General features: G+C 48.5%; 1 protein-coding gene across 1 annotated transcript in view; it reads left to right on the forward strand.

Moving 5' to 3' along the window:
* LOC103657298 (nebulin related anchoring protein) overlaps positions 1–14,282 on the forward strand; it is a 69,400-nt gene that overhangs the window by 42,457 nt on the left and 12,661 nt on the right. The window contains exons 26-35 of the mRNA XM_040624430.1: positions 639–737; positions 2,338–2,442; positions 3,162–3,269; positions 3,815–3,928; positions 5,546–5,743; positions 7,410–7,514; positions 8,658–8,756; positions 10,664–10,768; positions 11,109–11,216; positions 12,092–12,403. Coding sequence (XP_040480364.1) covers positions 639–737; positions 2,338–2,442; positions 3,162–3,269; positions 3,815–3,928; positions 5,546–5,743; positions 7,410–7,514; positions 8,658–8,756; positions 10,664–10,768; positions 11,109–11,216; positions 12,092–12,403 — 1,353 coding nt within the window. The remainder of the gene's footprint in view (positions 1–638; positions 738–2,337; positions 2,443–3,161; positions 3,270–3,814; positions 3,929–5,545; positions 5,744–7,409; positions 7,515–8,657; positions 8,757–10,663; positions 10,769–11,108; positions 11,217–12,091; positions 12,404–14,282) is intronic.

Raw genomic sequence — 14,282 nt, forward strand, 5'->3', positions numbered from 1 at the left:
AATTGGGTATCTAGATATTTTCCAGCATTTGGATTCTTGTAATTCTTTTTTTTCCCCCAGTGTCTTTCAAAATGTATGATGGCTCCTTTCCAATAATAGCGCCCTTCTTTTTGCTATTGTAACATTTTAGAGAATTCTTGCTTGTGTTAACTGAACTGGGTTCTAAAGTGATTGAATAGTTATATCACTGGCTGTTAAATGCAAGGGTTTTGACTGTGATAATCTTTGCCAAGTCCTTTTGGGGAAGGAAAACGGGAAGCTTCAATTGATAAATGTGACTTCCTTCCTGCTTGGGAGACCCAAACCAAGATATGTAAACAACTGTGACACAGTATTTGAAGCCTATAAAAAGAATCCTTCCATAAGTGTACATCCCACAGTATTTTACTGGTACAACCTAATTTTGTGATGTTTTCTTTACACCAGGTAGAAATACTTTAATGTTAATTGACATGAGGTTATTCTTAAATTGAAACAAATATTAACCTGAAGGCACCTAGGATATAAAGATGGAGGAAGCCGAATAATAATTATGTTCACAAATTCACTCTAATCTCAAGCAACCTATGATTTTCCCTTTCAAATGGCATGAAAGAGCCGCACAAAATTCACAGCTTTGATCTTTTTCTGCTCAACAGAAGAAGTACCGTCAGCATCCAGATGCTTTGAAGTTTACCAGTATTAAAGACACTCCGGAGATGGTCCAGGCCAGAATTAGTTATACCCAAGCAGTGGATGTAAGTGATAATATATATACATTATGACTCTAAGAGTGGGCTCTTCTTTCAACACCGCGATTGAAGCTGAGGGGTTCTTACCTTGCTCCTTCTGTTGTTCTAAGGATGAAGGAACTTCTTGTCCTTTTGCCGAGGCACACCTTAGCGGGGGTGCTTCCTCATTAGGATGCAAATGGGGTGTTACTGCTCTTCCAATGCCAAGTGGGGCTCCGCCACCCTGCCGCCCCCACACTCTCCCCTCTTCCCATTTGCATGTCTTCAAGATTTGTCTGTGGTGGGGCCTTTTCCCCTGTCCTTTTGATTTTAAACTGTTGTTTTCAGAACTGGAACTTTTGGGGCCAAAATTCTTGGTAATTGACAGACTCAGCCCTGCCAGGGCTCCTTGGGACCCAAGGATAGGAATTCTTGCTCTCTGAATTCCCCTAAAGACTTTGAAAATGATTTGGGTCTTGTGTGTATAAGACTAACTTTGAAGTCATTTCGTATATTCCCTTTATAATATGAAACCGAGATCTGGCCTTTTGCCCTCATGGCACAATGTTCGTTGGAGACTAAATTGAACCATGAGATCCTATGAAAATTCACTTTAGGACATGGATTAACCCCTTTTGGCTGATTCTACTGAGAGAGGCCCACAGATCTTTGTGCAGGGCAGACATGCCTTATAAATATCTTCAAACCATTCAACTTGCCACGAGGAAAATTTACAAATCTTCATGGGGGAGGAGTTTCAAGATTATCTCTCCTTCCCAATTGAATAAATTATTCAGGTGGTGTCTTATTCAACAGGCACTTGGAAATGTCCTGAGTGCCTGTCAGAATATGTTATGAGATGATTTATACACTTATGGACTTAGGAATTTATAATTTCTTGACAATCAGCCCATCAGAAGCACACTGAATTCTGAGAAACACAGATGGTCAAAGAACTTTTGTATGAGGAAAAACAACACCTGCTTCTTCCTTACCCTAACCAACTCTAGGGGGCACTGCTGTGATACGGAGAAACATGGATACACTAATAAGATTTAGGATGGAAAAGCCTGGCTTAGAAACTTTCTCTGGCGGCCTATGTCAACTTTATGTGTCATCACCACGAGGATGTCATGAGCCCAAATCAGAGTTCTGGGTGAATAGCACCCCAGACCCACCAAGTAGACATTTATTAGCACAAGAATCCTTGAGCTGGGGGACGGGAACAGGGACGGAAGTAGGTCCAAGGAAAACCTCACCTGTGCAAGAGCCATCTCTCCTGCTTCTGGATTTCAATGCCCTCTCACGGTTGATAGGGAATAACAAAATTACTGAGGGTTAACTAGCTCTCATTTTCTGCTGACCCCCGTCAGCAGCTGTTACAAGTGGGGAGTGTTCGCTGAGAGGCCAGTTTCAGCCTGTCATGTTCTGAGCTGGGAGGTAGGGCTCAGGAGGGAATGAAGCACGCAGCACCGTGCTGGCTATGAGATCTCAGTAGAGGCACCCAGCATCCTGTCTCTCTGGGGAGGGGGCAGCCGCCCCACCCTTGCCTCCAGGAGTGGGACTTGGCTGATGGCTGCGGGGAGGAGCCTCCCAGGTCTAATACAAAACCTCTCTTCGTCCACAGAGGTTGTACAGGGAACAAGGAGAAAACATCAAGCATCATTACACTCAGACAGCCGACCTCCCTGAAGTCCTGCTGGCCAAGCTGAATGCCATGAATATCAGTGAGGTGAGGCTGATGCAAGGCGCACTGGTTTTAAGTACAGGAGATCAGGGGACCTGGGTGGTGCACAACAGCCTGGACTCAGAAGAGCCTGGAGCCCAGTTTAATGCTGTGCTGTCACCATCTTGAAGTTTGTCGTATTTTTGAACAAGGGGCCCCACATTTTCATTTGCACGGACGGAGCTCTGCAGATTAGGTAGTCCGTCCTGCAGAAGAGTCAAGCTCCTTTACAAGAAGGAGACTGGGAGAACTGCCTTAGTACAAAGGGCATTTGTACTGAGGGGCTGAAATATGGGAGCATCAGAATGTAGGCGAGTGTATCCAGTGGCTGTTCCAAGGAGAGACTCCTCCCTCCCAGGATCTTGATCAGCAAACCCCCCCCTTCCTGTTCTTTGATAAAGACGGTTGAGTTCTCTGTATGTTGCGTAAAGAGCTCTGCACACTCAGCCTTATGTCTGCTGCTTCCACTCAGCTTGCTGCTCAGAGAAATCTGGGTCTAACTCCTAAGAGTCCCCCACAGAGGTTCTCCCTCTCATGGGTGGACACGAGGCAGGATCCAATTCTTGGTTTTTGCTAAGACACGGTGATTTCTAACTCCAATTGGGGGCGGGGGTGGGCAGTGCGGGAGAAAACCCAACAACAAAGCAGATCCCCATCTCGGTAATGAGAATTTCAGAACCACCAGATCACATGAAGGTGTCTATTTGTCCACATCTTCCCAACAGACACGTTATAAGGAATCCTGGAGCAAACTTCGGGATGGTGGCTATAAGCTGAGATTGGATGCCATTCCGTTCCAGGCAGCAAAGGCTTCCAGCGAAATCATAAGTGATGTGAGCGTCCACTTCCATTACTCTGTCAATGTTTAATACTAACCCATTTTTACTCCTTTTGCCCCAACCCCTGCCTTATTTTGCCTGCGGATACTATCCTCTGCTTTTCCAAATGACTGTGTTAGGGCAATCTGATAACGACCAGTGAGAAAGAACAGACCAGACAACAAAAAAATCTCCGGGCCCGGGTACAAAGCCCAATGCCGAACTGTAACTCCGGACCCTGGGCAGATGAAATGCACCCTCCACCAGGCGCTTTCCTAAAGCGAGTCCGCGGGCAGAGACTGCTAACAATGCACCCACCTCCACCTTCCTCCAGCGTGGGCCGCCCAAGTGCTCACCGTCCTGCCACTTCATCTCCAGCCCTTTAGTCATTGGGAGTCTTGCATATGAAAGAATAGGCCTTTTGACGACTCCTGCGCGTTTTCTTTCAACTCACCCAGTCACTGTCAAAAGAACAAAACATTTTCGCCCAATACCCACCTCTCCCATTCCGTGTCCCTTGTCCCCGAGCTGTTACTCTCTCCCGCTCTCTTTCCCTTTAGTACAAATACAAAGAGGCATTTGAGCAAATGAAAGGGCAGATGCTTGGCTCCCGGAGCTTGGAAGACGATCTCAGCCTCGCACATTCAGTGTATGCAAACTCGCTGCAGAGCGAAGTAAGTGGGAGAAAATGCGTCGGAGCTGGGCCCTCCCCTCCCAGCCTAATGATGTCCAGCCAGCTTATGTCCTTGGTCCTTCTGGTTGTGGCCACTGGTTCTGTCCTAACTTGCTGTTAGGTCTCTTGGCTCCTCTGGGCTTCAGCTTCTTCCTCCATCAAGAGAGAGTTTGAGCTAGTTGACCCCTTAGCTCCCTTGTGGGTTGGGCATTCTGTGATTTGACCAGGGGCCACAGATGGGGGCATGTGGGCTAGATTTGCACTGCAGAGGTGTTCTGTTTAGTCTGCATAGTGAATTAATTGCAAACCTTTAAAAATGGAAATTTTCACATAAAAGTTTTAGACTTCTGGCCAGAAGCTGAGCCTGGATCTCTCAAGGCTAGAGTTGAAGTGGACTGCTGAGAGCTCCATTGAGAAGGGATCTGTGCTCCCCTGGTCACACGGCCACTCCCTGCTCACCCACTTCCTGCTTTATTCCCTGGTGCTACTTGTCTGGCCCCTGGAAACAACTGAGTTTGCAACTCTTGATTTCAGCCGCCTAGATGCTGGCACAAGCGTGTATACACTGTCCCCTTGCACACGTGTGAGTTGGCTAATGGTGGTGGTAAAAGCTAATTTGTGTCCACTATGTCACAGAGGACTGAACACTTTTACACACTGCATCTCACTTGACCGTTAAACTGTCTCTAGGAATGTCATCATCTTATCCAGTCTGGTTTACTGATGAGAAAGCCCAGACCCTGAGTGCTTCAGTCCCTTGTCTAAGGTCATCTAGAAAGTGGACATGGAGCCAGCCCTCCATCTCATGCCCTTTCCACAGCTTCACATGTTCTCTGCCTCATGTTTCCCCATTTCTAACATTCCCCCCCTTTCTGTGCTGGAGTGCTGACCTAAGAGTGTAGGGTTGGACATGAATTGTCCTCTGCTTTATGCTGGGGGTTAGGGGAGGTTTCATGGGGATGGGAGCAGGAGGTTAGGGTGGGAAGGATGGAGGAGGTGGCAGTTATGCATTGGAGTTCCAAGAAAGCCCAGATTGAGTTTCACCAGCCTTCCAACAGCTTCTCTGAGGACTGTAATGGAGCTTGTGGTCTGGGATAGACCTCTCCTTTCTTCCCTCAGCATGCATGTTGGACTCCTAGGAATAACCACCCCTCAGAACTGGCCCCACTGCTCCTGGCCCCCAGATTTCTTAGGATGTCATCTGATGCTTTGATGAAGGTCTTCACAAGCTCGCCCAAGTAGAGAGTCCCCGGTATCTAAAATCTGAACTTGAGAGTGTGACGGGGAGAAACTCTGGTGGGCAGGACACAGGTTAGCCATGTAGCTTCTTGCCTCAGGAAATGTCTGTCTCTTGAATTTCTGTATTTTCCCTAACTGGGGAGCCATGGGCCTTCATCATCCAAATCACGATGACCTCTAGGAGCTGGGGGTGATGAGTGTTGGGACCGGGAGATGAGTCCTGCTTATGAAGCCAGTCCCTGCAGGAAGCGAGCACTGGTTCTGCCAGCAATGTCTCCCCGGCTTACCTGGGACAATTGCATCACCACTGCTCTCCCTGATGGCCCCTGTGCAAATGGTGGCTTTGAAATAGCCGCTGTTGATCTGTCTGCCCCTCTAGGTGAATTATAAGAAAGGCTTTGAACTCTCAAAGGCGCGCTTCCATCTGCCGTTGGACATGGTAACCCTGGTGCATGCCAAGAAGGCTCAGAGCCTGGCCAGCGACCAGGACTACAGACACCCACTCCCCCAGTACACTTCCTTGGCCGAAGACCTGAGGCTCAGCTGTGCCAAGAAAGCTCACAAGTTGCAGAGCGAGGTAAGGAGACCCGACCTCTCTCTTGGGGTTCTGTCGGCTCAGATTTGACCATGAGGCAGTGACCCGCAAGCTCCTGTTGGCGCTGTGGGAGGCTCCGGAGGTGAGAAATCCTAAACCTGAGTTTTCTTCGGAAACACTGCCCAGTGTTCCTGCCCAGCACGATTGTACAGATCTAACAGCAGCAGGAAACATTTACTGTTTCTAAGCATTACATTTTCATGCATGATCTCATTTAAACCTCAAAATAACCCTATGTCAGTAATCTTTACCCTCTTTTATGGAGACATTATAGTGAGGCTCAAAGAAGGGAAATGTGTAGCTTGCCTGAGATCACATAACTATCAGTGAGAAAGGGGGGCTGACATTTGAACTTAGACAGTATCCGACAAAGATGCCTTCAGTTCACAGTTTTGCATATTCAAGATTTAGTAACGGCTTTGCCTCTGGTCTCAGGCTCTTTATGGTGCTTTGTATATTCCCAGGCTGCCCATTTTCTGTGGGAGGCTATGTTCTGTTAGAAGAGGGTGGGGTCAGAGTGGACCCACTTTAAACAGAGGAAAGTGTCCAGAGGAGGGCAGGACATCGGGCCCCAGAGATCCTTCCTGGGTCCCTGAAAGGAGTTGTGGAGATCTTGATGGTTCTCTCACATGCATTTCGAGCTCCTGTCACCTGCTTGCTGAAGCAGGTGGCCTGGGAGTGTTGGGAAGCATTGAGGATTTCCTTTCTCCCGAAAAGAGCCTGGATGTCTCCCCACAACAGGCTGCGGCGTCCTGTTTGGTGCTCACCTTATTTCCCGGCTTGCTGGGTTTCCGTGCACTGGGGTTTGCAACTAATGGGCCAGGATTGGAAAGCAAAACACTATACAAAACCTGTTTCCTGGTCTGATGGGACCTGGAAGCAGAGGGTGCTCAGATCTGGGTTATCTGTCATCTGTTCGAATCTTCGTGTGTACACAGTGTTTACTGGATGACATACACTGTCAGGAACCCTAGAGCAGCTGCAGGAACGAGGCAGCTGCCACGCTCAGCTCCAGGCCCGTGTGTCACCTGAGCGGAGCCCTTGCCTCCCCGCCTCTCGTCGTGATATCAGTTGGAAGGCAGCACGCCCAGGGGGGCACCTTGGTGGCTGCAGGGATGTGAATTTGGGCACCCTTTAAACTGTCAGCCCGAATCACTCGGGTACACGCACTTGCCCTAACCCGGGATAGACTCAGACAGGTCTGTGCCAGACGATTCTGGATTCATTTATTAGTTCTTTCTTAACCCATGATTAATTAATGCCACCCTCTGCTGCTGGGTTTTGTTTTAGAAGACCTATTAAACCATCATTTCCACATTTGCCCCGAGACAACTGACTTCCTGACCACAATCCGCTCCAGCATTTATGTTTTGATAGCCCACATTAAGACGAAAACCTGCCTCTCGTCCCTCTGCGGCTCCTGAGACAAGTGACAACAGAAAGTCTTTTGTCCTGACCTACGTTTTTGTTTCCCTGATGAACATTTACTGAGAGGCGTTTTGTGTGCGCTGAGGGTGACCTCTCTGGAGAGACTGGCGTGGCCTTGAGTTCTAATTATGGTGTGGTCCTGCTGTGGGTCCTCGGGTTTCTCTTCGCTTCCTTGTCCCATGAGTTTGGCTTTTCTGATGCCTCGTGCTGTTTCTCACAGAATTTGTACCGGTCAGACCTGAACTTTATGCGAGGCGTTCCCTGTGTCATTCCGGGCACGTTGGAGATTGAAGGCAGAAAGAAAGCATCTGAACTTATCAGTGAGGTAACCGGGGACCCTGGAAGGACAGGTGACAGATGTCAGTCTATTTCCACCGCAGAAGTCCTCCCCAAGCGCTCAGCTTGCTGCTCACTGCTAGAGCGAGCTAGACGTTCAACTTAACAGTGGCGACTCACGGCATTACCACTCGCCGGGCCCTTCCTCTTGCTAGAGTCTCCATTCAGACTGGATGCCGTTTAAGACAGCTTTGCAAATATCAGGCCGGTTCCCCCTGTGAACCCATAAGAATTATTCACTGGCTCATAAGATCTGCTTTCCTAGGGTACAATGACAAGAAGGCAGGCCTTAGAGACCAACAGATGGGGAGACTGAAATTCTAGGCCGGCACTCATTTGCTGTGTGACCTCCAGCCTGTCACCTGCCCTCTCTGAGTCTCAACTTCTTAATCAGTCAAATGGGGGTACTCCTACCTCTGTCATTTGGTTTTTAGGGGATTAGCACAAATAATCTAAGCAACTGTGCTTCTCTGGTGGCTGGGAAATGATTGCTACAAGCTTGGTGATAATTTCATGGTAAAAATATAGAAGTCTAGGATTCTAAGCTCTTTAAATGCCTGAGGAATCTTACTTACACCTGTGAGGGCTCTGGGACTTCCCTTCACTGTAGATGCAAGGACAGGAGGCATGATGGAAGGCACTGGAAGTATCAGGTGGGCTCACACATTGACTAGGAGCTCTGAGAAAATGGAACTGGCCTCACCATGGGAGTTCAGATTGAACTTTGTGCTTTCCTTTTCCAGTGAAATCTCAAAAGAAAGTGCTTTCTGAACCTGATGGTGCATCAGAATCCTCTTTGCAACTTTTAAAAAAACACAGAGTCCTGGGCCCACGGACAGTTTACTGAATCCTGGTCTCCAGGGTGGGATGCAGGCATTATGTATTTTTTTAATTTGCACTGTTGTTTCTGGGTTACCCCCAAAGCTGAAGACCTCTGGGTCTCCTGTGAGCAAAGGTCGGGAGCAAAATGTAGATTTCAATAGTCTTGTTCACGGAGGTCTCGAGAGCAGGTATCAGACTGGTTCTGGGGGACAGACTAGCAGCCTCTGTAAAGTGAGGTTTTATAACTAGTGCTCATAAAGCTTCTTCTGCTTCTGGTTTTATGCCTTATCAAGCCGTCTTCTTCCCTCAGAGTAAATACCGCCAGCATCCCCAGTCATTCAAGTACACAGCTGTGACAGACACTCCCAGCCTCCTCCATGCAAAACTCAGTAACCAGATCACCAATGAGGTACAACTGGATGGCTTTGGAATGGGCTTTTAAAAAACTGCTAGATCGTTCAAAATATGCTTGAATATTTGTGGGGTTGGGGCCAGGGAAAGGGATGTGTGTTTGCATGGAAGTCTGGAAAGAAAATGTCCTGTATGGAATGTTAATATTTTCCAGAAAGAAGGCAGGCCTAGTTGGAAATCGGGTTTAGTCTCTAGTCCCAAGGGCAGTCATGGACCAGTAGCACCAGAATCTCCTGGGGGCTTGTTAGAAACACCAAACCTTGGGCCCCACCCCAGACCCACTGAATCCACAAGGTCATCGAGCAGGATCCACATGGGTTTCCTCTGTGCATTGAAGTTGCAAAGTATTGACCCACAGTTCATCTGTTCTGTCTAGGCACATACTGGCTAACTGCATTTATATGGTCGTTCTGATGGTTAGTGGAGGATGTGTGGTTATCCAGAGGTGGTTGTCCAAGGGCGGTTATGTAGTATGGTGTTGGTAAGACTTCTGGAATTTCTGCCTCCTCCCCTCATCTGCTGTTTGCTCACCTCATTTAATCATCTCTAGCAGAGGGGCATACAGGGGAAGGAACCTCGTGACATCGAATCATCGTTCCAGCCCCCTTGGTTCTACTCCTTAGTGGCTCTCTTGCAAGTTTGAAATAGAAATTGAGCTTGGCATTGAATTAAATTTGGCATCGTCCTTAGTTTTAAAAATTCTCCTTCTGACTCTTTTAGAAGTCAGTTGAAATTTGGCTTTTTAAACAGTGAGGTTCCACTCTCACCAAAGTCAAAAAGTAAGACACAGCAGCTTGGGATAAGAATGCTCCCAAGGGCTTGTGTAGCGATGTTCTCAATTTTAAATTCCTTTGGAGCCTTTCCTGCCTGCTGTGTGAGCTGGATGCTGTGGGGTAACAATGCCTCTTAGGGTGGCCTCTGGCCTCAGAGAACTCACCAGCCACAGACCCATTTCTGATCATGAGAATAGATGTTTCTGGAACTGTTCATGAGGCCAGTTCCGGAATTGGCATGAGTTTGTTCATGGGAGGAGCTGGGGCTTTAGTAAAGGATGGAGAATAGGGTTTGGGAGTCTCCCTTCTATCAACTGGAGCTTCTCCTAAATTTCCCAGATTTTAATATTTGTTGTCTTTACGTTATATCCTCTAGGGAAAAGTCTATAATGAGAAGAACCTTAATGATGTGCCTGTGTTTTTCTTTCCTCAGCCTATTGTTGAGTAAAGTGTAGGGGAAGGGGGGGGGAAGCACCTTTTTCTTTACCCATCTTAGGTTCTCAGTGGGGATTCTGTCACCAAAGTTAGATTAACAAAAGAAAAGCATACAAGTTTATTTAATATGAGTTTTACATGATACGGGAGCCTTTGTAAGGAGACAAAGACCAGAAGAAATGGTTAAACCTGAACATTTTTGTAGGAGGTTTAATGAAGAGTAGAAAGTCACGGGAAGATGTCATACAGGGGTGCACTTAGCAAGGTCTGTTCACTTGGCTTCCCCTCAGCAGCCCTCGGTCTTCGGAGATAAGGATGCTCGTTTCCCCTGGGTGTAGTGAGGACACCTCCCACAGGAGGCTCTTATGACCTGCATCAGAGTTCTCCTAACACCTGCTTCTCTCACGTTCCTTCAGCTTAAAGTATTCAGTACCGCAAGGTGCTATATTTCGGGGTAACCTGTCCTGAACCCCATCAAAGGCAACTTGCAATTCCTTACATATTCCTTTTATGCCACTCAATTTGACTCATGAAAGACTGTCTTCATTGAAAGAAAGATCTTCCCCAAGACAGAAGGTGTCTCCATGACACAGGGAGGGGCCTTCCACAAGCCTATTTCCCACTTCCAGATGAAGGACTGCCAGCATGGCAGAAACATGCGGCATTGTCTCCTTGCTTGTTCTTCTCTTTTACCCAGCGCCTCTATAAAGCAGCCGGAGAGGATGAGATGCACCGATACACAATGACCCTGGGGCTGCCTGAGTTTGTCCGAGCGAAAGCAAACGCAGCCAATCTGAGTGACGTAAGCCTTTCTTGTTGCCGAGGTTCAGACATGCTCCAAAGCCGTGTGTGTCTGTGGCTGGGATGGGATCTCACAGGGACCCTTCTGGGGTTCCCAGAAACTTAAAAAAATGTCTTTTCGATGCTTGTATAAATATGCCCTTTCTCAAGTGTTGTGTACAAATGTGTCAGCACGCGACACAGCGTGTGTGCTAATGAGATTGTCTTTGCAAAAGAGAGAGCTTTTGCTCATCAGAGATCGATTCTGGAACACCGTACTACAAATGAAAAGGGTAGCCTTTGTTCGCTGATTCATGTAATTTTTTTTTTTTTAAGAAGATCTACATGTGTTCCTACCGTAGGCAAAATACCAGGAGTCTTGGCGTAATCTCCGTGCTCAAGGCTACAAGCTGACAATAGACGCTCTCCCCTTCCAGGCTGCTCGCGTCTCTGGAGATATAGCCAGTGATGTGAGTTGAATGATATGACCTTCCATCTTGCCTAATTTCTGTTAACTTCATGTAAAACAATGTCTACGGCTGATTTTCCTGAATTAAAGCAAATCTATCACCCTGTGAGACAGGATGTCACCTGCAGAATATATTAGTTAGAAATGAGATTCTTTGACAGAGGGAGGGAAAGAAAGGCTCTGTTAATCAGAAGCTAAATTCAGGCAAAGGTCTCCAGCAGGAAAGAGATGACGATTTATATCTAATTGCAGTGTCTGGGCCATAGTCGTCTCCCCCCTCCCGCCCCATAATGTGTGCTCTGCCCAACTTCTTCTGGAATTCGAAAGAGAACTCGCTGTAGAAATCGTAACACAGCCCTAACACATCTCCCTCTTGGCTGTCTGTAGTTTCACACGTTGGCGTGAGGATTTGCCAGCTGTGTTTCAGCCACTCTGTTGATAGCGTCCATAGCTTTGGGACATGAAGGTGACTTTCTCTTTCCCACAAACAAATCACAGAAAATGTGGACTTCAAATAAATGGATCCTGTCTTTTGGGTTTCATGTTTTGCCAAGTACGCACGGTTAAAGCAGAAGTTTCTCTTTTACCTTTTTTGATAAATTCCTTTTGGCCATAGGACACGTTAAGGGGAGTGGGGCCTTTTTTTGTTGTTCTGAGGATCTGGTTTTAATTAGATAGGAAGAATGGAGCGATGTTTTAATTGTTCATCCCCCAGGGAGGAAGCATGCTCTCAGGCCAACCTCACTTGTGGTTTTTCTTATAATCATCACCTCCTCGCGTAAGAATAGGTGATTTTTCTAGGGTCTGCAGTGAAAACGTGCAGGTGGAATTTAAGCAGGCCGAATGCCGGCCCCTGACGGTGGTCCTCCCTTGCAGTTTCTCTACAGACATGACTTTGTGAAGGAGCGAGGCAGGCTGATTGGGGCCCGGAGCATGAGCGACGACCCCCGGCTCCAGCACTGCTGGCGGGTGGGACAGCTGCAGAGCGAGCTTCAGTACAGACGGGGGGCAGCCAGCAGCCACGCCCAGTGCCACCTGCCCTTGGATATGATGCACCTGGTCCATGCCAGGAAGGCCCAGGCCCTCGCCAGCGATCACGACTATAGGACACGGTGCCACGAGTTCACAGCTCTGCCTGAGGACCTGAAGATGTCCTGGGCCAAGAGAGCTCATGCCCTGCAGAGTGAGGTAGGGGGCCTTTGGGCCGCACAGCAGCCCCTGACCTTTCTCCTCGCACCAAGACTGGGTGTAAATCTCTGCTTCTTCTTTAGTCTTTCCGACTCCCCCTGTCCCACCAAAACCAAGACTTGCTGGGTCTCTATGTTAGGTCATCTAGGTTGGAATCATTCAGTCATCTAACAACTGTTTCTTGAGCACCTACTATGTACCAGGCACCATTCCAGGCCCTGGGGATCCCACAATCAACAAAAGAGTCAAAAAACTGCTGTGCTCATGGAGCTTCAGTATATGGGAGGGAGGTAGAATATCATAGTATGTAGACACATAGTATGTCGGATGGTGACACGTGTTGTGGAGACAGACGAAGCAGGGCAGGGGGGTAGGTGTGCAGGTGTGTGTGGACCTGCACATGTGCAATTTAAAATCAGGGGTGGGGTCCAGGCAGTTCCCACTGAAAAAGCGACATGAGCAAAGAGCAAAGTTGATGAGGTAAGGGGATACCACTCCAGCCAACAGAATAGCAAATCCAAGGGCCAAGGCCCTGAGTGGGAGGAGTCTCAGCTTATCTGAGTCTGGCGTGAAGCAAGTGGGCAAGTGAGAAGGCTGTGGTCCAGAGTGGAGTCTGAGAGAGTTTATGGGGCTGACGTTGTGTGGTGGGGGTGAAGGTCATGACTAGAAAACATGGCTGACACTGACCGACTGGCTGCCATTACTGTCCCTCTTGCTATAACGCCGTGAGGTGGGGATGGTCGTGACTCCTCTTTTACAGATGAGGTCATGCGGGAGATGCCCAGGCAGGACTGGCTCCAAAACTCACGATCTCACCCATCTTGCTCTTGGGGAGGGAGCTCAAGTGCTTCCTACAACACTGGTGTAGACACAACACAGAAGGGAGAGGTCCTCACCCAGGCAAGGGCACCGAGCAGGTTGGTGGGGAGCCCCTCCCACACATGCTGGAGTCATTCCAATCCCCCCTCCACTTCTCAGCTTCCTCCACCGGGACCTCCCAACGAAGACAGTGTGGGCGTGGTCAGCACGTGTGAACCACATGCTGTGTGGCAGACACTGTGCCACGAGATCTGGCACGTGTTGTCTCCCTAGGCCTCTGAGCAGTCCTACGAGGAAGAAACTGTCTTTTTAGAGCACAGCCGATGGGACTGTTGTCGCATCAACCCTTCCCATCCGTATCAGGGTTTCTCAACTCCAGCACCCCGGATGTTCTGGGCTGGAGAGTTCTTTGGTGTGGGCCCTGTCCCATGCGTTGCAGCATTTCCGGCCTCTTCCCACGAGATGCCAGTGGTGCTGCCCTCCCCCAAGTGTGGCAATCAAAATGTCTCTAAATATGGCCACGTGTACCTGGGGGACAGAATCGCACCCAGTGGAGAACACCGCTGGCAGTTGAGGACTGGTCTGTATGAAGCACCCAGCATGGTGCCTGGTCCACAGAAACATGCCGGTAAGTGTTAGCTGTTTGGATTGTTCTCTGCACTGAGCCTGTCGATTCTGGTTGTCTTTAGGGCAATGACTGCTCTTAGCTTGAGTTATATTCACAGGCAAAATACTATAAACATGTAAGTGGGGGTTACTTATGAGTCAGTGCGGTCATGGTTTAATGGTCACCTCATTATTCATCACAGTTTGCTGGGAGGGCAGCATCACAGGGTGCGAGAGCAAGTCAAGTGTAGAGCAGGGGTTGTTCATTGGGCCCCACACAGGACATTACCAAGGTGCCAGTCCCTGTTCTACTGGAAAGGCCTTCCACTTGCTAGACGGCTAGCCCACCACCTGCAAGAAAAGCTCATGGCGTGACCCTCCTGTCAGTGGGCTGTTCCTGGGAGAGGGGGAGTAGGAGAGAAACCTCTGGGGCAGGGCAGATCCCAGAGGGAGA

The sequence above is a fragment of the Ursus maritimus genome, unplaced genomic scaffold (assembly GCF_017311325.1).
Source record: "Ursus maritimus isolate PB19 unplaced genomic scaffold, ASM1731132v1 scaffold_7, whole genome shotgun sequence".
NCBI lineage: Eukaryota > Metazoa > Chordata > Mammalia > Carnivora > Ursidae > Ursus > Ursus maritimus.